A 26,739-nucleotide genomic window follows, 5' to 3' on the forward strand; every position below is an offset into this window, starting at 1 on the left:
AGGGGAGGAAACAACTGCTCAGCACTACTACTGAATGTGGCAGGGAAGGGGTGAAAAAGAGAGAGAAAAAAAGAGAGAGAATCTCCCTGTCTTTACCATAGATGCAGACTATTGCAAACAACAGGACAGGAAACCAGCTTCTGCCTGAGGAATCCAAGACACTTGGTTTATTTTTGTTTTTTTTTTTTTTTTTGCTGCAGACTGAAGAATTACATTGCCCCAGTGCCTAAAAAACCTAGGAGGAAAAGTGAAAATTCAGAAAATATGCCTACACTGGCAAAGTTCAGATTCACAGGCTTTATTGCAGGTCCATTCACAGTGACAGTGTGGACCATAATTATATGCAAAGTTAGGGAGTAAACAACATTTACTTAGTTTCCACTATTAGTTTGAACAGATGATTTTAATCTCATTTTTAAATAAGCCCCAAATGTTTTAAGGTAATTATATTTTACTCACCATTTATTTCAAAATTAAAAAATGGTTTGTATTGCTTTCTTTACAAGCAAAGGGTAGGCAATCATTTAATCAGTCAATTTTTTTTTTTTTTTATCTCTGCTTTGCTGGCATGCTAGCAACTATATTCAATAACAAAAAAGGCTCAGTTCTACTGAGAATTTAGATATCACACAATAATCATGTGCCAAAAAACCTGCGTTTATTTTAGCATAGGCTATCAACGTCGTCCAGAAACTGCCTCTGTACTGTGGTTACTCTGTTCATTATGGCCAGCCACAGGATACTCATTTGCTATGTTGTTTGAAGGTTTTGTTGCCTTTTTTAATGTAGACCTTTATTTGCTTTTTCCTCTTTTCCCAGTGTCCTATCTTCGTTCACATTCATTTCACAAACAATTCCACAAGGAAACCGCAAGCTCTGCCACAGCCGTAACCTCAGCATAACCCTTACAAAACTGTTTTCCTACCTTCCTTTTGTTCAAAGCCTTACAAACTGAGCAGCTACCAAGACACAGAATTCCTCAGAAGTCACAATCAAAAAGCAATAAAAAAGGGATTTTTAACTCATTTTCCATTCCCTAAAATCTATCAGAAGTGTTTCCAAATGTATTTTAAAAATACACTGCATTTCAAAACTACCCTACGTGTGGTAATTTAGAACTTGACCATAAAGCAGGTATCTAAACAAAGTATATTTTTGGGCATCTAGAACATTCAGATAAAGAGTAAAAAAGAAAATTTGCCCAGACAGACAAAACTATCGTTGTGATACCAAGACATTCCTCACTTCGTACAGTAAAATGAAATCACTTTCACAAGAAATGCAAAGACCTCTCGTAACACACATTAATAAAACCTCCTAGGTGAATCATCTGCTCAGCTTTATATGCTTAATTAGTATCATCAGCCATGATGTCTACATCTTATATAGTTCAAGTGTTGCATACTTACCTAGCTTTCCCTCCTCAAAAATAAATACACTAAAGAAAATGGTTATTACTCAACTTGCAGAACCTTGCTAACTCTGGTGACACACGATCACTTACACGTTGCAAAAACTAATCACAGCTCAGTGCTCCATCTCACAGTCCTGGACAGCGAGTTTCTTAAATTCCCAACACCAGAACAAAGAGTTGGTCCAACCCGTTTCGTTTGCTTATCTCCACTTCCAAAGGTCGATGCATTTTCCCCTGCTGAAAAGCCACCTTTGCTTAAGCCACGCTGGTTTTGTTAGGCCTCTCCATTTCCTCCTGCTTCTCTCACACAAGCCATGTGCCTTCCTCGGTTTTCTTTGTTCCCTCACGCTTGCCTACTCCTATGCAAACAATTCTGAAAAATTAATGCTGAAGTTATCCTCTTCTGTTACTGAGAAGAAAAATAAACAGGCCACACATGACTCCTGTGATTAATGAAAGGTTCCCTCAACTCTTAGCTCCAGCTAAGACACAACCGTAGTCTTCATACTTTCAGCTGTATTTACTAATTCTTAGTGATTAATTAGGGACTGAGAGGAAAAGAACATTCTAATAGGAACAAACATTATCCCTAGAATTCCAGACAAAACTCTCCCAGCTATCATTTATCACTACACAAAGCACGTTCACTCACTGGGACAACAGCAGACCACAGCCAGCCACTGCAGCAAAACATGCTCCAGATTTTTTTTGAAGTTGACGCCAGAGTCTTGAAACGTTTTCAGGGATGTTCATCAACCACCACTGTAGAGAGAATCCTCTTCAGAACCAATTCTTCACAGGGCTTTTCTTTGTGAGAGAGGCACACCTCTCAACAGTTTTGACAAATATTCAGTTTTGTGCCACGTTCCTTGTCTGTGGAACACAGTGGGCCCACAGGCCCACCTCTCACCTTTAAATTGATAGCTGCCTTTCACTTCTAAATACATTATTTGCTTACTTACTACCTTTCTCTTGAATGTGCTTTCCACTGCCTTATTGTGATGGACATTCGGTTGCAATGCTGAAAGAAGCAAGCCTTGCAAAGCCCTGCAACAGTCATCAGCTTTGTACTGCAATAAAGGAAAACTGAAATTCTAGACTTGTACAGGGAAGCATCCCTACTTAGCTGTTTAAGTCAGATGTGATGCAAGCAGTGATAAACCTGCATAGGGCTGAGGTGTGACGTTTTTCAGCCACTCCAGAAAGAGCACAAGTTTTCTGAATGTAGCATACATACTAGTCTGCAGAGCTCCTATTAAATATAACTTTTCTTAAAGAACTAAAGAGTTGACATCTTTACTATTTGCTCATGTGACTTTCATAAAAACATCATTCTTCTACACCTCTTCAATTCTACCTGGATGAACTCAAACCTCCCCTACACAGTGTTTGCATCCTGCCTTTACGTGCATCTGTGAAGATGATCTGAAATGGGTAAGGCTGAGAATAGGCCAAGTGCTGATCTTAACTAAACAGCTTTGGTTCTAGAGTCTCTATCAGTCAGTCTGGCTCTCCTTTGGAAAGCTGCTTAACACTCTGAGCTTGGTGTTGTTTCTGGCTAATGCTTGTATTTTTAGTAGTCATAAAGGAAAAAGAATATTCTTCCAGAAAAATCAACATTTTGCAAGCAGTTTGAGTGGGACAACAATATGTACGATCTACACATACCTTGGTTCTACAAAGCCCCAGAGATAACCCGGCTATTGCAAGTCTCCACCCCTACAGCTCCAAAACATAAGAGCTGAATAAAGAGACTTCAAGCTAGGGTTATACCTGTGTGAGCATTACACTACCCTAATTTTCGTTAGCCCTATAATTAAATATTTAAAAAACAGAGACTGAAAAAAAAAAAACAGCCCCGAAAAGGCAGATTATTTTCTCCTATATATTCTTTTGGAAATAAACAATTTTAAACAGTTTTAAAGCATCGTGATGAGGGTAGAAAGGATGTCCCATACTCAATTGAAACTATTTATTTTTCCTGCTTCACAAAACAGCAGTGAATTCACGCTAATGCTTCCTGCTTACCAATACGAAAACACTGCTATACTACTGCAGCCTCAATGTCACATTTTTTTTTATATAAATAAACTGTATCACTTCAAAATGAATGGGTAACAACTTAGCAAAATCAAAGCCTCCCCACACAATTTCCAAATTTAAGACATTCACCTATTCCCAAACTGTTGTATTAAAAGTATGCTTGGTGTTTTTTATGCAAGATACAGTTTTTAGTAAATTTTTGCAGATTTGTCCCCCAATACTGCCATTTTCCCATACTTGTTACTTCTCAGAACAACTAAAGCCTTCCCCATCTCGCTTTTTAAAGCAACCGCTATGCTCCAAATACCACCTTTTCTAAAGGTGATTACAATGTTGTTTAATTCTGCATGACTCTTTCATTAAAGAAGTTGATAAAGACATCAGTTTTTTTACCTACATCCAATTAAAAAGTCTCTGTTCTAGCTAGTACAATATTTTTAGAATAGTATTAAATAATCAAGTGTTAATTTATCTTATCCTACCAAGTTAACTTTGAAAAAGTCAGTTTTATTTGAACTGGACAAACCCATTTTTATTACCTCTTTAGGAATTCATGTACAAAGTGAGGAAGCCACCCCCAATTACCATTTATTAAAACTGATTTTGGACAATGGCCAAACCTAAGGCACTTAAGCACAGCTTTAAAAACATAAGATTTGGTCATCTACCAAAGTGCAATATACAATCAGAATTAGGCTAGGCATTCCTTTCCTCCAAGCAGTGACAAAGATAATCATTTCCTGGCTTAGCAGAATAGGAAGTGATTTTTTTGCATGCTTGACATGATATTTTGAACACAGCATGTTTTATAGGCATCCTCATGTTATTTGACAGACTGCCAGAAAAAAATTCAGATCATTTAAAATCCACTGAATGTGTCTAGAGCAGCATTTTTAGATCAGCTCAGGAATCCAAAAGATTAAGTCTTCTTACCATCCCAACTTACCATACTCGAATGCACAGCAGAGAGCACATGAACTGTGTTGCTTTCAGAAGCAACTAAACTTGAAAATATGCTCCTAAAAAGGGCAGGCACTTCTTCGGATTCAGAATATTCAGTCCAAAATAAAACCCTTTTGAATTCGTAGCTTGATCTCCAGAATGAACTATTTTGCTTTTGAGATTTCCTCTTACAAAATGTGCTAATGTAGATGTACACAATTTCTTTAACTGGAATAATTCCATCCAAATGAAGATGATCAATAATAACTCAACTTTCGGTGGTAATTTCATCCGCTACTTTACCTGAAGATCTAATACTGGGAGAAGAGGGAGAACTGCCTCTGTAAAAACAGAAATATAGCACATCACCAAATCGCTTCAGTTTCTAAGTAATTTGCCTACAGGATTCATAGATTTAAATCTTGAATAAGGGATTAATCTTGCATGAATGAAGTAATGAAGTGACACTAATTCTCTGAAATTCAAGAGCAAAACATTTGGTTTCTACACAGAAAAGAGACAGAGGCTGGGGACTCATTTTTTAGGAATGCAGTTGATACAGCAACAGCCCAAAGGAGATGCAGCATTTTTCATTGTAGTATTTATATATGCATTAAAAAACACTCAGCTAGTATTAAATATACTGAAAACAAATCTCCTTTAGTATTCCCTATCACACACAGGAACAGAACACAATCAAATAGCTGAAATACAAAGACATTTCCTTTGCTTAAGGAAGGCAAAATGTTACGATAATTACCACAGAGGAATCAGCAAACTGCTAGTAAGATAGCCATAAACACCTCGGCTCTTGGTTTGAGACAAGTTCCTGCTCTGACTCCAAGCAATCCTGGAAGAATACACATAACATTGAAAGATATGTGGAACTACCCACAAATATCATTAAATTATGTATTACTTTTTTTTCTACATTTATGGATACGTATATTTCACTGGATTTCAGCTAAATATACTTAGAAAAACAATTGCACAAGGATGCAAACAATTTAAAAGATTAGGTTAGACTTTTGAGGCTCTTCTACTCTCCTGGTATTTTTCAGTAAATACAAAGATCAGTGATTTGAAATCAGTAGTCAGATACCTACTTCAAATAAGATTACTACATAACTTACATACGTAACGAAATATGTAATCCTACATCGTTACATAGCTACATGAAAATGTGGCCATGGAAATCACTATAAAAATAACCTGCTTCTGTAAGTATGTACTCCAACTAGCAAAAAACCGAGTTCAGAATGAAATATAAACACAACTGCTTGAATAAACTGTGCCTAAATCGTAATTTTGGTCTTAAAACTGATCCTGAAAACCTCCCATAGGAGGCAGATCTCCAATCTTCTAATTACAGATGTAAAAAGTCCCTTTTTCCTTCCACCTCCAAGAAAACAAAGATCCAAATTTTAAGCCCATAGGACTGAAGTGTGCATATGTGCCCCCAGCCTCTCACAGGCCTACGTACACGTGCTTGCACACCCCTGCAAACGAGAGAATACAATGCACAATGACCGAGGCAGTTCCTCATTCAAGAACATCCTTGTTTGAGCAACTCCTTTGCACAAAGCTCTGGTAAGCAGTAATTTCAATAGCCAGTATAGTTCACAATATTTTGCCCGCATATAATTATGAAGCTAAAAACAAATGTGTTTTTATATGAATAGTTACCCCAGGGAACAGTCTGGTAAGAAAATGGGTTCTCATGGCTTAGCTGTGGCTTTATCTGGTACGTAAGTACAATAACTACCTCCCCTACAAAGGTTTAGAGGCATAAACTCGAATAAAATATATACACACACACACACACACAAATCCAATAAAGGATAAAAAATTAGTGATCTTTAACTTAAATTTTCCTCAAAGTCTTACAAACAAACATGAAGCACGTTGGTCAGCAGACGATTCGTATTTACCCCATTCACTTGAATGATACCAGAGAGGCAATTACACGTGGTTTGGCTCTCTCCCTATAAATGAGGCACACCAAAGTAGCAAAGGATTTTTCCACACGGTCATAAATTACTAAACTGTTACAAACACGAAGGCACTTAAGTGTGCGATGCAATGTCCTTCTGTGAGGAGTTGAAAACTACTACATAGGCCATATATATTCATTGTGTCATTCTGAGTTAACCCCTAAAACAACGTGCAGACCAGATTCATGCTGTATCAAGTGTAAATCATGCTCCAGATTAGCAAACTGCAATTAAACTGGCTAAGGGTGCACCTGCAGTTCAGTGTTTACACAGCAGTTTCATGAGAGACCAAGATGACAAAGCCTTGGTTTTGTTGTATTTTTTTTTTCCTTTATAAACGACAGATTACCTCAGTGAAAGTCCATTGGAAAGTCCCTAAAAATGTTTCAGTTGGTGTTAGTTAAGCACTGACTTCCTCCAGTTAATTCGCTGCCAGGTACACTGACTGAAAAATGTTTTAAATAGAATTTAAGGAGCACGTCACGATCCCTGAAGAAAATACCTAACATGCTAGTAAAGTGTAGAAATACACTGTAGTAGCGTATAAATTAAACACCTACCCTCACTGTGCTTTTTTTGATAAAACTAATGGCTTGCTCTATTTATGAGGACACTGCAAGGGACAGGTAAAGGAGATTTGATCACATCCACATTCAAAACCCTTCAGTGTAGCTAAGACAGAAAAAATCTAACAGTTCAACACTCCAGCCAGTTACTTCACACACTACAGTTGCTCCTTGTTTCCAACCTGTTAGCCATGAAGGCCAAGAGAAAGCACACAACACAGCCTCTGCCCATGCATCCATCCACTTCTAGCTCTGAGGGCTGATAGGATGCATTATTTGGCTACCTGTTACCTCCCAACACAACTGCTGCCTGTTTTCCACATCTTCTCCCTGATGTAATGCATTGCACTAATATTTTGACGTACAAACATTTTGATAACCACATTTAAGAATAGAAAATGCAATTAATAGAAGTGAGTTTTGGGAGAATTACTTTCTAAGACATGACTTGAATAAATCTGGTACTGCTCTTCAAGTTAACACTGCCTTATAAAAAAGAAACAAATCCCCACATGCTTAACAGAACTGCTTCTTCATGCACGAGGAGAAACATTTTTTTTGTTTTCTAAGTCACCAAAAGTTAAGTCCCACGAGGTATCATTTGTTTTCGAAATTCAGAAGGCAAATCCTACATACGTCAGTCAGTTGGGATTCCATATGCACAGCGATGCCAGAAGTGATGATGTAAATGTAAGACATGCAACAAAACTACACTGCACTTTCATACCTTGCAATTAAGATCTCAGTGGAGTCTTAATCCTATTGTTTCAAACTATTAAATTACTGCCCCAATTACTTCCACAACTGCACAGAGAACACCCAAGTATTACACTGTCTCCAAACACAATAGTACAAAGTTGCTGAGGAAACTGGTTATCTCAAGTGCAATCACCTTGCATCATCTGATGCAAGACAGCCTGATGTAAAAAGCAAGAGACAGCCTGAGTGCTTTCTGCTATATGAATTTCTTTCTGTCCTTAGTTTACACTTACAAAATAATCTGTTCAAGTCCAGGCACATCTGTTCAATTTGTAAAAATGCTGGGAAAAGTTTTAACCACACTTCATGCATTATCCTTATGTTCCACAGGGAAACTCTGCAGTAATTCCCTTAATAGCAACGTTTAATTTTACCCCCCAAAACCAGGTTTTGCATCTGTAACAGTGAAATTATTGTTCCATTATATGGTTTTGCACAACCCCCTATTACATAAGATGCACAGTAATATGGAGTACAAGCATATTAAATGACTTCGGTCTCAAATTCATAATATTCAAAACAAAGAGGTTGATGTGAAGGAAGACTCCTATAAACTCAGTTCTGAAGGTACACATTAACCAGCACTAGAAACAAAAACTCAATTAAAACACAATTAATCACCACCTGCTTCCACTGTCAGGACCAACTTACACTCATATTTGATCCAAATAATTATTATGGTTATTATTACCCACACTTTTTCCTAAACAACAAAAAGCCCCAAAACACTTACCAAAAGAAATTAAGAGAAATAAAAAGTATTATTGCCTTCTCCTAAGAAGAGAAGAATACAAAAGAATTGTTACCAGCACAAAGTGAATAAGGATGATTTAATTGTCTTTGGGATGTTCTAATTTTAAATTATGTGTTATAACATGTAACATTTACAGCCATAACACTTCAATGGTTTAGTAATTTTAAACACAGGTATTATTCTATCTGAACAAGAACCAAAAACCACGCTATCTCAACCCAAACAACAAACCCGTGTTCTGATATTCTCATTGAACATTTGAGTCTTGAGCACTACGTGTTCCTCACAAACATCTTTTAGATAGAGAACCACTAATCTACACGGAGTAGGGCTTAAAATAACTAAGACCACCACAGTCTGTTTATAAAGCTTTGCAAAAGCACTTGCAAAATGTTTAAACTAAGCCCTTTCTCCAGCATGCCCTACCCAGCATCACGAGTCTCCCCGTTTGGTACGGGGATGCAAACTCTCTCAGAATTTACATCAACACACAATTTGAGCAAGACTCTGCAAGCAGGTTTACGGGTAAATATGTCAGTGGACACAGGGTGTCAGCGAAAGTTTTGCATAAATATAAAGCAAGTGGTTGTAAACAGAGTTTAATCACCTCAGGTACTCTTTCACCACAAAAACGTTAGGAATTCCCTGCAGGAGGAATATGTTCCACACGTACAGCTACCCTGCTCAAAACCTCATCTCGAAGCTGCAGAAAAAGGCATTTGAGGATGCATAATTAGAAAATCTTTGATTTGAGAAGAAGAGGCTGAAACAGCAGGTGCCAAAAGCACTTGCAAAAGGAGTTCATGATACATGGGAATTCCTAAACTAAATGAAACATGCTTCAGCTGGCAAAACCAAGTTAAACAGGTTCATACTTGACCCTGCTTTGCACAGGCGGTTGGACCAGATGACCTCCAGGGGGCCCTTCTAATCCGAGTTATCCTGTAATCCCATGAAATTTAGACAACATTAGAATAAGCCTGTAGGGTTTTAGTAAACAGAGTATAGTTCAACTGATACTTGCCTTTTGATTTACAAACTTTCTGTTTCAAGAAGCGTAATAAGATCTTAACCAAAAGTTTCCACGGGGAAAAGTTACCACTAGCATCAAATGCCAGTCGAACCAAAACTATCCCAAGTGCCAGAGAACTCTGGATGAGAGCTGCAGACCAAAAGAAGTGAGTAACACAGCACTGCCATCCAAGAAGGGCAATCAAAGGGATATTTTTTAGGCCACTGGAAAAACAAAGGAGTGAAGATGCTGCAGTGCATACACTGCTTAGGACTTATTTCAAAGGAAATCCTAGAGAGGGACAAGCTGCCAGAGTCCCATATAAAGGTCACAAGGCATGAGAAGGAAGAGAACACAAAACCTGGAAACCAGGAAAGAGAATGGTCTTCGTACGGCAGGGGCAAAATTTTATTGTGGTTTCTCTCTGCAGCACTTGGTAGATCATGGCCTTGTAGGAATCTTTGGAGTACAGCTGTTGAGGCACTGCAAGAGTTAAAATTTGGAACAATTACATTAAAGCGTGGAAGGAGTAAATGAGCCCCTTCTCCCTTTCCATCTACGCTTTCCTTTCCTCCAGTTCACCCAAACATCCTTTTCTTCCATAAAAAGAAAGATTCAAACACCTGAAAAATATTTAAGCACAGCTATCACGCTCCACTGAACACTGGCATCTCCATTTCATGCAAAGTTCGTGCTGTAAGAAGTCAAGGCACCTTTCATCACCAGGACACATTTCTGACACTGATGTCTGGATCCTTTTCTGTTTGGCCTCAACCCTTCCTGACCTAATCCTCCGGCTTTATTTTTAGAGCTTTTTCTAAGACCTTTATCTCAGGTTCCACTGCCCTAAATATGACCACCTGAACACCAATACCACCAATTCACCCTAAATAGTAAGGCTGCTTCACATTCAATTCCTTTTATGCCCCTGACACTTCTAAACCTGGTCTTTATGGACTACTGGCTGTAGCACCAGTACATAAAAAAATCTGATGTCATCTGCATTCCACCAAGGGTGGAGGCAAACAAACACTTTCTTAAAATGAGTTCCCAAGAAATCCACATTTCATAAAACCAAAACATCCTGTTTCTATAAACAAAATTGTCAAGCAACAACGTTCTAGAAGAGATACTCAAGGAGGAATTCTTAATTTAATTAAAATGCAACTTTTCTTGCATTTCATTTAAAGCGTTCTTCTAAATGGTTCTCTGGTGCTCCATCAAATTTTAAGCAAAAAACTAATTTTTTTAAGGTCTTCTTAACACCAGTCATGGTCTCATTTATCTTACCCGATGATTTAAAAATGACAAATCACTCGGAGTTATAGTCAAATTACAGTGGCAACCAGTTAATGGTGCTGTCTGCAGTCACGTCACATTAATTTCAAGTAAGGATGTAAAAGTATTGCTAGAAGAAAAAAACTTGGATGTATTTAAGAAATCACTGTCAGAAGTTAAAGCTTGTACACCACTGAAACAAATCCTGTTCTATAGTCTTATAAGAATATATTGTCTACTACAAGAGCCTTTTTGAGTTATTCACACCAGAACATCAGTCATTTTGATTTGGTTATGGAGTGTTCATCTGATGTCTACTCAGAGAAACTGAGTGATTTCCTCAAGAAAGCCATTAAGGATATAGCATCACCTATTTTTTTTTTTAGATCTCCTTCTTCTAAAACCAACATCATTCAAGATTTTCTGAACTTTTACCTCCTAGAACTCAAAATCATTGTTGACAAAATCTGCAGTGACAGATGTTAATGGTGCAGTAAGTGAAAACAAGGCCAAGCTCAAGACATCCTAGGGCCTGGAGCACAAGGCAGGTTAGGGACAAACTCCGCTGTAACTCTGTCAGATGAAAACCCTCAAGCACAACGAAGCCTGCAGTCATAGTCTCGGGAAGTGTCAGCATGAGCTAGGAGCACTGATTATCACAAGCTTGACTGACTCTACGGTACAAAGGACCACTGTGAAATTTGGGTGCTTTAGCAGCAAATGTTGGAAAAGAAGCTGAATATACATTACCTCCGCTGATACCTCGCTAATTGCTGCGTCCAGCTGGTGAGTTAATTAACTGAAAAACAATACAGAGGTTAAAGAACCCAAAAACATAAGGTCTGAAATCACACTCCAGAGGTCTGCGTGTTTAGGACCAGCAGGTCACAGCAGCATTCACCACAGCAATGTGGTGACACAGCCTCAGCTGTGTCCTCTGCCCCTGGGCTGGCGGTTACCTGCCACAGAACAGGGGCAGCAGGCAAAGCACGTGCCAGCTCCTCAACACCCCAAGTCATAGCCTGTCCTGTTAATTTAAAGCCATCGTCATCACCATTTCCTCGCCCTAGGTAGAAGGGTGACCTTTAACTAGGCAGCCAGGTGGACACTGCTGCAGCAGCATCTTCGTTTACATAACCCCTTATTAATGAAGGCTCCTAGTTTATTGAAGACAAATGCTTAAAAATTAATTTCTAAACAACTGCGGAAGACTGAATCTCTATCTGATAGAGTATGTGAACTCATACAGTAGACAAAGAACATAAAGATCAAACGATCAGAAGTTGAAGCTACAACACAAACTAGCACGTGCCATTTCTTTTATTTACTTCCAGAGGAAATGTAATTAATCATGTTATTATCACTGGCACACTTGAAAATCGATACAGTGCAAACGAGCAATGAATTTTTGGTCTAGATACGAAGACTCAGGGTAATTTATGATCAGTACTGGGCAGAGGGTCAAACTGGGTCGACATAAAGGTCTCTTTTGGTATTAAGATGCATCAATTACTCCATGCTTCAACAAATACACTCCCAGAATAAAAACAGCAGCATGAAATAAGGTGAGATGCATCTGGTAAAGAATGACAGGAAAGGCTAAATGTTACTGAAGCATCAGAGAAATTCCTTTAAAAGAAAGCATCCTCTATCGATAAGGCAAAAAAACTTAATAGCTTATTGCTCCTGATCATTTTCTTTCTGTAAAACTGTTTCTGTGGACTTACTTATACTATTTCCCAGTAAAGGCAGAGTGGTTATACTCATATATCCTTCATTTAATAACTTAATCATATTAACTGCCAAATAGGATGCATGAAAAGTTGTGACACAAGGAGAAATATATTGATCTGCCTGTCCTCATGCTGTACGTATTCCATTCATCAATGATGTATTTAGACATACATGATAAAATAAAACTATCATGCATAAAGTAGAGCATAAAACAGATTTTTCAAATCTAATTTAATACACACACACGGTAACACGCTGGAACCGCATGAAGTTTATAAGCTATGTCTAGAGCAGCACCGCTTCTCATGCAGAATTTTTTCCACGCTGATTTCACCCAAAACATAAATCTGCCTGGATTTTCATCCAAGCTCTGCTTATATAAAAACAGCTTTGATTTCATGCGGCACCACGCGTTACTTCCACTTGTTCCAAGACAAACAATTTGGGGAAAAAAAGCTAACAGATTTGGGAGAGAAACAGAGGGAAGCGATATCCAGTCTTTTTCAGAAGTCTTTTCCAGAGCTTTTACTGACGTAAGGTTTTTCAGATTTAAACAGTTAGCCTCTCAGCGTTCTCCTGACTATTCAAAAATCCCAGCTACGTAATCACCCAAACCCTTCAGAAAACATTCAGAATAGTGCATGTAGTGCATGCATGTGTACATCTATAGGAATTGGTAGGGTTGGTTTGTTTGGTGGTGTGTTTTTTTTTTTCCCAATTAAATCCTACTGTGCTGGATAGAAGCATGAGGAAACTTCAAAGACTTGTCCTGCTCCCCACAAATACAGTCTCAAACGCAACCCTTGTTGCTTCACCATCCTCACCAGAATTGCACAGAAATTGATCTACTTCTTCGTTTTAGAGCCTTTCCCCATTGAGGCTAGACTGTACGTTCATTCTTTCTCCTCTTTAAAACCCACTTGTAGAAAAGCCTCTCTTTTTTTTTTTTCAGGCTACCATTGCTTCAGAGACAAACACGACTTCCATTTTCCTGATAAACTAGATGTTGGAAGTATCACGTGGCCACCTCTCCCACAGCTTAACATTTAAGTGCATAACTGAAATGCTTCAGTGAGGCTACCAATTACTGCAGTTATTTCACTACCGCACAAAACTGCTCAACGCCAAACTGAGCTATAAGATTCCAGAAGCCATTTTTAGCCTCAGGCCCTAGGCCAAAAATAACCTTTTCAGTTCTCTAGGAAGCTAAACATACAAAGATATGAAAACTGGCAGAGGGATTACAGCGCTTCTTGCCAAAGGAGTGATTTGATTTTAACTTCATGCCCCTTTCATATTACCTGGTTATTAATTAACAGCAAATCTATAATGACTTTTTTTTTAGAGACTGAATATTTGTGAACCATACTTTCATGCTTGTGTGACAGGTATAAAATGATCTCTACTATAAAATGATCTCTTCATTTTTACATGGCATTAATAAATTTAAAATTGCTCCAGGACATAGGATCATAATGAAAGCTTCAAAGTTTGCATCTTTACTACTACCCCAACATCTTCCAGACAAAAACTTCAACTAAAATGCCTCAATTTCCATTCTTACAGATGTTTTTACACTGCCTTGATGGAGTTGTAAAAGTAGGAGCCAGAGAACCAAAGCTGGATTCTTTTTACGGTTTTGTCCTCGATCCGTTCTGAGTTCTGGATTAAACTTTTTCATTTCTGCTCCTCATTTTCTCCCATCTGTAAAATCAGGGCTGACCTGTATCTTTATAGAACAAGGAAATACCTCATTGAGAAGAACAACGTTTGCAAGGTAATTTTTAACAGAAACACAGAACAAGGTCTACTCTAGGACCAACTGAAAACCAATCAGCTCTTACAAGTCATTATATTAGCACTCAATAGAAACACATAAAAGGCTTTTAAATTAATAAATATACAAGAAATTCAAAATACTTTGTCCACCCTTAAGAAGTTCCTGCTTGATTAAAAAGTTACATTCAGCACGCTTTAATGTGGCAGTAATAGTTGCAATACATGATACAAAGGAATATTCCAGAAGAGCAGTTGTCCTGTCTCTAAATTCCATCATTAAAATTTTAACAAAATGAAGTCAAGGTTGGATACATTACTCTACACCACTTGCATCAAAGGATTTTCTTTGAAGAGCTAGCAAAAGATCTTCTTTGCTTTTCATGTTGCATTTGAATAAGCATATAAAGAAGAAAAAAAAAGAGAACAGTTCCAAAGTTGTGGAAGAAATATGCCTTTTCTAGAAGAAAAAAAAGAACAGGTACAGAAGAAACCAAGCCTTTTCAGACTCAGCAGCCTCTCCCACTACTCAAAAGATCTCCGAAAAATAATGGCTGAAACAAAGCATTGTCAAATGAACACTGCAGCTTTCCATCTAATTTGAATGTTCAGGTGATGAATGAAAAGGTCCATTATAGCTCAGCCACAACTGGGTAAAGCGCTCTGTTTGCTTCTGCGTATTTTGACTAGGAAACTACATAATTAGCTCATGAGGGATTTAAAAAATAATAATCAAGAACTACGAGCAATAACAAAGTATGTTGATGTTGTATAGAAACTAAGTGGTGGTTCTGACAGGTCTTAAAGTAAGATAAAGTATGGAAACAACATTTTAGATGGACCCCACAAACAAATTCTTGGTTATTTATCTTTCTGCAAAAACACTTAGGAGGGGAAAATAGCACCTCTGGTAAAACACCCAAGTGACACGACGTGTGTGAGCGAGAAAGAAGCACAAGCCCCTAGTATCAGGCCATCTGAACTGGCCAGTAAATGGAACACAGGCGAAGAGCAGGCACACAGCCAGGCTCAAACTGAAATCTTGGAACGGGGATCGCAGGCAACGCTTACTGAGCAGGGAAACAACACTGTACACTGTGGAAGGCAAAAGGACTTCTTGAACCGGGATGAACTCAATAAATAAAGAAATAATCCCCACAAACACCATCCAACAAACACGGGAAACCCGGGTTTAAGTTTCTGTTCAACACCCAGGGCAACCCTTGTGCCCCGGAAGGCTCCTTTCATCTTTGACCAGGAAACCCATCCCAGAAGTCTCCATCCCAGTCAATATTCTGTAATTATCAACCATACAAACGACACTAGGTTCTTCCTCCTTCCCCACAGAACTGTTGTTACCACGCTTGCTGCATCTTAAAAAGGGTGAACTGAATAAAAGCTGCTAGGCCTCACCATTCTCAAAAATATATATATGGCAAGGGCACTACATGGCAAGTATAAATAATTTTACCCCCCTATTCCTTCCATCACGATATTTATAAATAGTTAAAAGTTCAAAAGTAAAAAAAAAGTCACTTGAATAATAATTTTACTTACCATGGCAACAATCTCCCTATCTTTAAATGCTGAGACAAGGTTCTGGCTATAAATAAACCACCATATTTATACTTCTGGTATCTTGCCTTACTTCCAGTAAGCCTCATCCAAGCGTACATTCTGCTCTACTTCTTTCCTTATCGGACTGATCTCCAATTCAATTTTCTTCTCCTACCCTATTTCTTGCCCATTTTCCACAACTTCTCCATCAGTTTCAGTGCTTACCAGTCTATCTCTGCGCACATCTTACAAACCTGTTTCTTTCCATTCACCAACGGATCCAACTTGTCACTCGTGCTTTTCTCCTCACGTTGCAATGCTTTTTCTCATCTGATTTTTTATTTTTTTACTTCTTCCTTCTCTAATGCAGTGCTACAAAGAAGTGCTGCTGCTGCAAATAATACAACCAGTGATGCAGACTTTAATAACTGCCTCTACAGACATAATGATAATGTAAAATTTTGTCATTTGCAGTGATGTGGCTACTTGTAAAAGAGTACGCCATATTTAAATACTTAATTCTAAGATTTTTTTTTGGCTAAATTAAGTTTTTTTAATTCATAAAGTTATCTACCTTGAATCTTCCACCACATATGAATGTCCCACCCAGTAGCATCTCCTAACAAAAAGGATTTACGGGGCTGTATTAGTAGAGAATGCCTAATTCTAGTCTGTATAGTTTAATCCAAAAACTGGATTTTAAACCAATTACCAGTCTTGCATTTTACAGCACTGCAGTTTAGGAAGAAAAAAAAAAGCTTCTGTTTTTAAAGCAGGTGTCTCAACTCTACTTCGTTGTTGGTAATATCCATTTCAAAAGGGAAGGGTTATTAAGAAAAGCACAGAAACAATTGTAGTGAGACAAAACATTTATCTCTACGTTCCTAATTGATATATGCAACCAGTTTGCCTATTTCAATAAATTAATCTGTTGAAAAATAAGATAAACAGGGTGACAGACAACAAGCATTTTCTGACATTTTCCTGTTTGGTCAGTAAAAATAATTCTGTCCACTCTACAGAGTGCATTTCCAAATAAATAAAAAAAAGGAAAACCAACTGTGTACGTTTGCATACTCCAAACTCAACACCATAATTACTGCAGCTTGCACTAAGGACTGAAATCACCCATAGAAAACCAACAAAAACACCTCATCCATTCAGCAGCACAGGTCCCTTGACTGGATGCTCAGCTGTTCTGCTGTCATTCTGCTCCTGATAAAGCTCCAAAACCTCCAGCTACTTCCCTAACCATACCCCGAAGAGCCACCTTACAGTCGCATCATAAAATTTGCAGCGAGCTTGTAACCAAGGGAGCCAGAATTCCCACAAGTTCAGCAGAACATAAAACATCTAATGCGGCTTCAAAAGTGAGCGCAAACCTCAGGCTCCAAATTAAATGCAGAACTAGCCCTCATTCGGCTCTGCCACCACTGTCACTTCACTTGTACGTTGCTTTTTTATTATTTTTTTTTAAGTATTTCTCATATGGACTGGGAAAGAAGAAAGAGAGACTGTCATTGTTATTTCTATTTTTAAATAGTTAGGAGGTTTACAGATATTATGGTGTTCTGCACCATACAAGGAAAAAAAGGGATAAACCAGCAAGCTGGCCAGCAAGACACCCCCGGGGGAAAAAGGGTGGGGAGAAGCACTAGCATTTTAGAACTGAACTCTTTCCACAGGGATGCATCTACCCACAAATTCAGCAGAATGTAATTATTCCTCCAGAAGCTTAACTCATACAACACTCATTGCTGCTTTGCCACTGATCTGCACCCTGAGCGTGGTGATAACGTTTCTGGCTCTTTCCATTTTACATGTGGGAAAACAATAGAGGGCACGGTATTTTCATAACTCTGATCTCACTCGAACATAAGGATACCTCTCTGGTTTCAGAAGTGCCCTAAGCTATTTAAAACATACTGATTTCAATTGTGAATTAGGTATTGTAACCAATCTGGGAATTTTCACAATCTAGAGGATGTTTACTAGCAGAGTAGGCAAGAAGAAGGCAGGCAGAGCAAATAGCTGGTAGCCTGGGGCAGCCACTCACCTCATCCCCACTCATCTCATCCTGCCAAGAGCGGTCAATCTGATGCACAAAACTTGAGTCTCTCATTCTTGGTGACTCTCACAACTCTGTGAACAACAAAAAAGCCACCAGCTTTCCCTTCTGGGGGTGTTCAAGGAGAGGCTGGACGTGGTGCTTAGGGACACGGTTTAGTGGGTGACATAGGTGGTAGGGGGATGGTTGGACCAGATGATCTTGGAGGGCTTTTCCACCATCAATGGTTCTATGGTTCTGAAGGTAAATAAATGCTGAGCTTCTCAAATTTAAAATTCAACAGTTAACCTTTAAAGTATCAAACTATTATTTCTAGCATAAGACTTGCAAACATCATATATGATAGTGAAATCATTTCCTCCACATTTTTCTAATTCTCTGTTCACAAAATTAGGGTTATCATTATTGTAACTGCTCAAGAAACTTGTTTTTCCTCAGTTTTACTAAGAACATACAGCTCACCTGCTTGCTTACCATCCTGCCCATTATTTCACTCCCAACACTTTATATATTTTCACTCAGTACTCCATAAACCTTCCCTCGTTTTCTACCATTCCTTACCTTCTATCTTCGAATAATAACTTCTTTACACATTTTCTTGTTCAAACCTGTACTGCATTGGCACTCCTCTTCCAAGCCACAGCGCTGCAGAGCAGGTATTCATTCTGCTTTGTCACAGCTGATCCTGCCCCTGGTCTCTTCCCCTCGCTAAAGCCCCGAGTATTTTCAACACCCTAGGTACAGTAATTGTATTTGGATTCACTCTGACACTGCCGTTTTACAGATGTCTAAACCAAGAGGTCTTTTGTGTCAACAACACAAAAGAAACAAACCAAGGGAAGGAAGAAGAGGAGACACAAACCACAGAGGAATATTTGGCTTCTGCTTCCCACAAGACTTGTGATCGCAAGTGGCTCTTAAACAACACGCCATTTCAGCTAAAAGCATGTGAAAAGCAACCTACAGCACCTTTACTGCCACAACAGCACTTCTGGAGCTCCGAGTCAGTCGTTCCCAAGGCAGACAGGCCAAGGACACACAAAGTGACAGGATTTCCATGAGAGCAATGAGTTTTCACCCATCTACGAGCACAGCGAGGCCAAACAGGCTTTGACAGCTCTAGAGAGGGCTGTCTGAACAAACAACCACCTTAAATTGAAAGTTAACATTAAAGGTAAAGGTTCAATAAACAGCTGAGTTTAATGTTGTCAGAGAGCTTTCACCCTCCCTCCTGTTGTATGATTTCTAAGCTGTCATCTCTCCTACCTCTTCCTCTTCACTGTTGAACTCTTGGAGCTTCACAGATCGCAAAGGGAGCCAGCCAAAAATAAAATAAAAATCACCACACTGTGGAAGATGAGCACACACACAAAGCTGATGGTAGAAAGCCATTAATCTGCTCAAGCCACACTGTGAAAGAGTAACCAGGCTGCTGAGTACTCCTAATTTGTTTTCAAGCAAAAAAAGCCATTCTGAGGCTTTAGTTTGTGCTGCCCAACGCCAGCAGCACCTGCAGAGTGACTGCATTTCAGCCAGGAGGGTATAAATCTCCCGACAAAAGAGGTACTTTCAAAAGCACAATTCATTAGCCTCTACACAGCAAAAGAACTAATAGACTCTGAGTCAATCGTGTTGATGTTTGCATGACCCCCAAAGCAGGAGGCCATACCCTGACCTGGGGAGGGAAGAAAAGCACCAAATGGCCTCAGAGTGGCACCAAGTTCTGTCCATTCATTCATTTTTTTGACTCAATAACACACAAGTTATACAGTAACCTCAAGAAACAGTTACATCCCATAAATTTTGGCTGCGGGGTAATATTCAATTCACTTGTGAGAATAAACAAACATATTTCCTCCTCTTTCCTTGTCCTAATACGTTTAAGACATGACTTGTGTAGAAGAGAGTAAGGTTAGAAATCTTCAAATAAACACAGGAAGTTTGTAGAAAACGACGGACTGTTGAATATAAGAAGAAACAGGCCTTTTTTTTCCAGCCCTCTAGTTAATTTTAAGATGTTATTGACAGAATAAAATTGTTTGGATAAAATAAGCAAAATGAACGGTTCTCAAGAAGCCCCATTCAAAACCAAAACGCAATATAATGGAAATATAAATTCCAGAGGGGGAGCAGTAACTATCAAAGAGAGCTCTTAAAAGTTCGAAAGAGACCTATCAATTCTCCCTCAGGGACCACATACTAACCAAATTCTGAATAATCTGGCATTGCTTTATGAAATTGTGCAGTAGCACCAACAAACTAGTCAGTACCTGTGACATAAATGTTGTTTGCATGGGAAGGAATCAAGTAAGCAACTGCGCATCTACAGCTATATGCAGGAGAATCCCCAGAAGTGGAGGAAGAACTGCTTTAATAAACGAGCCAAAGAAAACCAGCAAGAATAAATTATGGCAATATACACAGCTGTTTATTTTAAACTAACTAAAAAAAAAAAAACTGTTTTATTATTATTATCATTAGCAAGGAGAACTAGAAGAAATGTGTTTCACCTGAACCAGAAGATATCACCAAAAATCCCCCAGGAAGTGCTTATATGTCAAAATTCAAGCTAAAATGCCCCACAAACTAACACCACAACTCTACCTTCTCTCCCATCTCACCACAAGCAGCAGCAAGGGATGCTGCTTCCCCATGGGCCTAACCCACGCAATCGAAACAGATGAAAATAAGTATTCAGGAGAAAAAGTTCAGAGGATCTGCCTTCAAAACAAAAAAAAACAACAAACAAACAAAGCCTCCAAAGAGAGGTTGAAGTGATACAGGCAGCCCTGACTGCACATTTAAGTAGCAGCTTTGGGGCTTTTTCTTCCTCTTTTATAAGCTAACATGCTTCTAGCATTCCCTGTGGTTCTGAGGAATATAATTGCATGCTATTACTTAAGAACTATGTGATTACCATGCCACTGTCTTCTGCGTAACCCAGCCTGTAATAAAAGTGATAAGAATAGCATTTATTATTTTTGAAATGGTTCTCGCAACGCATCCATGCTGATGTGGTTTAAAACATCTGACTAAACTCCCAATACTTTGCATAGAGGATTTATTCTCTTCTAACAGTACTGCGCACCACACAAACTCCCTTCTGTGTGCAAGATACTGCCTCAAAGTTCAGCAGACTGGGTCACTCGGCTCTGGAGCAAACCTTTCAAAGACAACAAGGAAGAAATGTTTAAGTGCTGGAAAGCTGCATGGAGGCTCGTAGGATCATGTCTCTGTAAGAGAGATGTAGTCATTGCAAAGAAAAGTCACAAAAGAAAAGCCATTCCAAGGAATTGCATAAATAGAAGTGACAAGTACAGCTATGCCTCCGCTGTTGCTATAGAGCATAACTGAAACGAGAACTAGACAAGTCAAGTAATTCGCTCCCAGCTATGAAAGTTACATCCCTCCTGCAAATTTATCGATTGCTCTATGAAATCTGACTTCCAACTTCGGGGAAAAAAGTGCATAAATAGAGAATTTCAAGTTTAACTCTATCTTTCTCAGACCCGTTTAAAGAACTCAGAACTTTTGCAGAAAACAAGCTTGATAACATTTTACTTTAGAAGTCTGCATCCCATCCTTTTCTCAATCTAATTCTTTATCTAAGGCTCTTTAAAACATTGTCAAGATTCAGATATGGTCTCATTTTTTTGGAAATCCCCTGCTCCGCAAATCTCTCAACTCAATCCCCCACGCTGGTCTTCCCTGAATCAAGGATTGCCTGTATTTTTCTGTGAGATTAGCCCTCTTTAGAAAAAAAAAAAAAAAAGCTTTAACAGAAAAAGGCTACTCCTGAACCAAACATCAAAAAGTTTCAAGGTTTCAGAGACATATCAGCACATCAAATCCAAGAGTAAAAGTCACTCGCTGCCAGGACACATGCCAAGTAGCACACAAAAGCACTGTTTTTATATCATGCACATTTATGGAGAGGAAGCCAGAGGGAAAATTCCCATCAAGAGTTTGTCCTGAGAGTTTCGAAAAGCTGGGCTCAGGCCAAGCGCCTCTTCTGTTTATATATTCTACTTACGCAACGTAACAAGTGAAAAGGAGCACCATTTTTTTTTCAGAAACATATCAAGGTAGGGCTTCACTCACAAGGCAAACGATTCCCATTAATCAGCCACAACATGATCTTACAAACACAATTATCAAGTAGCTATAGATTAGCACATGGTTTTCCTAAGTGGGGAGGAATGAATAAAGGACACTTGTCAGAGAACCGAGGCATGGGCTGCTCCATGCTGCCATTTCTACCAAAGAGAGGAAGAAAAATCCACTCTACGTGTATTTTATACTGGGCAGCTTTTGTGAAAACTCTGACAAAGGCTGTTTTTTTCTACAGAACGTGAAACTTAATACTAAATATGTAACAGGCACGTGCCACCTATACAAACACCACACAGCTCCTGCAGAACGTACTTAGACAACACACAAACGTATTCATTGCCAAAGGATTCATTTTCGGTGCATAACTTTGCTTACCAACGGCCTGGATCAGTATTAGCTCAAATCAAACATGCCTAAATGTCTGGGTTTCCCATATCATGGCATGTCTTCATTAGACCTCCGTTTTAAAAAGAACAGAGATAAAACATCTCGCTTCGGGAGACAAGCTGCAAGTCATTCTTTTAGCTGCATACAGCGCTATTACCACATCTTATCCCTTTCACTGCACATCTGTCACGGAGTTAATCGTTAGCGTGGCAAATCCTGCTACCGATTAGCGAGTTTCATTTATCAGGTTTCCCATTTCTCTTTTGTTGATAAGGCTGTTCTCACAGAGCACTGTGAAATCCATTTGGCAAGAACAAGCGACGGAGCCAGCGAACAATATGAAGTCCACTACACACCAGGGAGGTTACTCTGCTCCTGACAGCTGGGCTGGATGCAAGTATGCGGTGAGCACCTGCGTCTCTGCGGACAGAACAGCAGAAATATCCTTGTGCAGAAGGAGGTGCATGTTATCACACGCCTGCACGCAGGTGCAGCACCTGCTGCTCTGCGGGACAAGAAGAACAAGCGACTACTTGCCTGCTCCTCTGCTGCTACAACGCAACCGTCTTCAGCAGACAACTGGGGACACAAAAGTGCACGTGGAGGCAGTAAAGACCTTAAAAATACACCAGTCTTCCTAGTGACACTACGTAAAGAAGGAATTGGGTTCCACTCTCCTGCACAGACAGGGTGGAAGAACAGATGGGACACTTCTCTGAGGGGAATGCTCCTTCAGGTAAGAAACAAGTGTGCCTTTTTCCATGCTGGAAGGAGGCAGTGAGGGCAAGGCGAACACAGAGTGGATGTGCTTCCCCTCACCACTCCTACCCGCAGGGCTGTGAGGTCTGTCCCCTCTGCAGACCTCTGGAGCAATGGTTTTCTCTGCCTGCAGATGTCCAGAATGTGTGAAGACAAGGATTTCTCACCATCCTTGAGACAGCATCGCATACAGAGGTGGAAATATGGCTGCAGGAACGTTAGGATACAGACACTGGGGTTGACCTGTGGCTTTATGAAAGGCACCGTGCTCCCTGGGGGTAGCTGCAGAGCAAAAGCGTTCCTGCAGACACCTCTCCACCTGCAGCACGTAAAATCAGCTATGTGAGTGTGTCCTAACGTGGTTACACACGGGCTTAATCCACTCCGTGGCAGGCGGGTCCACCTACACGCAGGGCAAAGGAGCAAGCCTGTATCTCACATGTAACCTGCACACGCGTTCCTTGTGCAATGCATCCAGCGGTGGCCTCAGCAGAGGCATGGAGGAGCTGCCCTCGCCCCAGAGAGGAGGCTGAGGAGAGGTGGGAGGCAGAAGAGGCGCAGAGGAGCCGCCAGCTCTGCCTTACAAAGGCGGGGTGGGCGTGCGGGGGCGGCGGCTGCAGCCCTCCAGCCAGATGGGAGAGCAACCACCTACCTCAAGCACCAAGCTGGGAGAAAGCTAAATAATAATAATAAAAAAACAAACAGACAGAGCACACTAATAAAAAAACAGACAAACAGATGGAGTGGGACAGTGGGGACCCGCCTCAGCTTCCCCAGGGGGGCAGCTGAGAGGGGGGGAAATCCTCGACGATTTTAATTACTCCCCCTCACCTTATAGGGTCCTCCACCTCAGAGGGGTCCCCCCACCTCATACAGGGTCCCCTCCCATCATACAGAGCACCCCATCTCGGAGGGGTCCCCCCACCTCATATAGGGTCCCCCCTCCATCTTGAAGGGGTCCCCTCACCTTATATAGGGTCCCCCCATGTCAGAGGGGTCCCTTCACCTCATATAGACTCCCCCCATGTCAGGGGGGTCCCCTCTCCTCATACAGGGCCCCCCTCACCTCATATGGGGTCCCCCCATGGCAGAGGGGTCCCCTTACCTCCTATAGGGTCCCCCCATGGCAGAGGAGTCCCCTCGCTTCATATAGGGTCCCCCCATCTTGGAGGGGTCCCCTCACCTCATATAGGGTCCCCTCTTGTCAGAGGGGTCCCCACACCTCATATAGGGTCCCCTCTTGTCAGAGGGGTCCCCTCACCTCATATAGGGTCCCCTCACCTCATATAGGGTCCCCTCTCGTCAGAGTGATTCCCCCACCTCATATGGGGTCCCCTCACCTCATATAGGGTCTCCCCCTGTCAGAGGGGTCCCCTCACTTCATATAGGGTCCCCTCCCATCAGAGGTGTCCCCTCACCTCATACAGGATCCCCTCACCTCAGAAGGGTCCCCCCCACCTCAGTGGGGTCCCCTCACCTCACGTAGGCTCGTCGCAGGTGCCCCCCTCCCCACGTAGGGCCCCCCTTCGCCCCCAGCCCCCCAGAGCCCGGCCTCACCTGCCCGCACCGTGTCGCTGAGGTCGTGGCTGAGCGCGGCGGCGCTGCGGGGGAACTCCTTCAGCTTCCTGCCGCTCAGGCTCAGCCCCCCGCGGTGCGCAGCCTCCTCCAGAGCCCGCTCCAGGCCGCGGCTCAGCGGCGCCTGCAGGGCCAGCGACACCCCCCCGGCCCCGCCACCGCCGCCACCACCTCCACAACCGCCACAACCGCCACCGATGCCGCCCCCAACCGCCAAGGCGGCGGCGGGGAAGGGCTGCGGCTCGCCTCCCAGCGTCGCCATCTTCCCCCCGGCCGCTGGGGGTAGCCGAGGGGCCGCCCTGAGCTCCGTGCGAGTCCCTCCCTCCCTCACGGCCCTTCCTCCTCCTCCTCCTCCTCCTCCTCCTCCGCCCGCTCGCAGCGCTCCCGGCAGCGCGGGCGGGAGGCGGAGGAGCAGGGGCGAGGTAGAGGCGCAGTGCGCATGCTCCGGCTCCCCTCAGGGAGCGGGGCGGGGCGCGGCGGCGCCTCCTGGCGGCGGGGACCCCGCCCTGCAGCGGGCGGCAAGGGGGGGTGCAAGTGGTTGGGGGTGGAAAAGGGGAAAAGAGGGAAAGAGGAGACGATTTTTCTCAGAAAGAGCAGTCAGGCGCTGGGACGGGAATGAGAATAGTATCAATAACATACTGATGTTTTAATTGTTGCGGAGCAGTGCTCACACCAAGCCAAGGACTTTCCAGCTTCTCGCTGTGTCCTCCCAGAGGGCAGGCTGGGGGTGCAACAGGAGCCGTGAGGGGACAGAACCGGGGCAGCTGACCCAAAATGACCAAAGGGATGTCCCATGCCATGTTCATGCTGAACAGTCAATATGGGGTGGCTGGCTGGGGTGGGCAACTACTACTCCGGGAAAGACTGGGCATCAGTCAGCGGGTGGTGAGAAATTCCATTGTACATCACTTGTTTTGTACACATTCTTCATAGCAGTGCTACTGTCATTATTTTCCTTTATTTCCTTTGCCAGCCAGGTTAAACCACAACACCCTTTTAAAAGGAAGCCCCCCACCTGCTCGTCCCCTTCTGCTGGCATCCATCGCAGCTAACAGCATCCCCTCTCTAACTGCACCAGCAGCTTGTAGTGGAGTGGGGTGAACCTACGGTGCAGGCACTGAGGCAAGCATGCATATGCTGAGGCAGAGCACGTTTCATTTGAAAATTACAAGCTGCAGCGGCTCTTGCCGCCGGACTCCACAGGCCCTGGGGAGCACCTGCCCTGCAGAAGGAGTTTCTGAAGCCTGCTGCTGCTGCAGGCGCTGCTTCACACCTGTGCATGGCTCTGGAGCCCAGCTTGCCCCAGAGAGACCCTTCGAGGGGTGATTTGGAGTGACAAACCAAAGCGTGAGGCCTCATGCTTCCCCGCCACTCAGATAGCTCAAAGCTAAAAAGGGACCCATATATCACCACGTGTGACCTGTACTTTACAGGCCATTACACTTCGCTCCGTCCCCCTGTGCTGTGATCGATGGCTGATGTTAAATTAAAGCTTCCCAGGCTCCAGGAAGTTCAACACCAAGTGCTGCAGGGCAAACGAAGGCAGAATTGCCACAAGGAAACACCTTTAGAAAAACAATAACAAAACAACAACAAAAAAAAAGAAAAACAAAACAAAACAAAACAAAAAAAACAGGAGAGAGCTCTGCAAGTTTAGCTGCCACAACAAGAAACTTAAAAGAGAAAAGGGTACTAGAGGTAGACTGAATAGCATCAAAATATCTGTAAAAAGCTTCTTCTTTACAGCTGAGAAGTGTAAGGAAAGGTCTGTAAGGTTAGGTGGATAAGAAGGGGATTATTTTACTGGAAGTGCTTTTAAACTGCACACAAAATATAGGCCCCAAGCTAAACTCAAATCCAAACTGTCCTTACATCTGTGATTGCTGGTTCTGCAGGTGTGATGCAGAGATGCTGGGTTTCTGCATGACACATTCAGTCTCCTACCAGTTCAAGAAAATCTTGGGTGCACCAGAGAACAATTCGTGACACCGTTCCTTAGAACAGCCCC

The 26,739-nt window shown here is 41.5% G+C and overlaps 1 protein-coding gene across 6 annotated transcripts in view; it reads right to left on the reverse strand.

Annotated features, from left to right (window-relative positions):
- Positions 1-25,150, reverse strand: part of LRCH1 (leucine rich repeats and calponin homology domain containing 1) — a 115,480-nt gene extending 90,330 nt beyond the window's left edge. For 3 of the 6 annotated variants that reach the window (XR_011094003.1, XR_011093998.1, XR_011093990.1), the window contains exon 1: positions 24,714-25,149. Coding sequence is in view for 2 of the 6 variants with exons in the window: in XM_068674731.1 (XP_068530832.1) it covers positions 24,714-24,993 (280 nt within the window). In the remaining 4 variants the exon portion in view is untranslated. Of the gene's footprint in view, positions 1-24,713 lie in introns of all 6 variants that reach the window. The other 3 variants (XR_011093994.1, XM_068674731.1, XM_068674743.1) reach the window with 3 other exon arrangements.
- Positions 25,151-26,739: the final 1,589 nt, after the last annotated feature.

Source organism: Anas acuta, chromosome 1 (genome assembly GCF_963932015.1).
Source record: "Anas acuta chromosome 1, bAnaAcu1.1, whole genome shotgun sequence".
Lineage (NCBI taxonomy): Eukaryota > Metazoa > Chordata > Aves > Anseriformes > Anatidae > Anas > Anas acuta.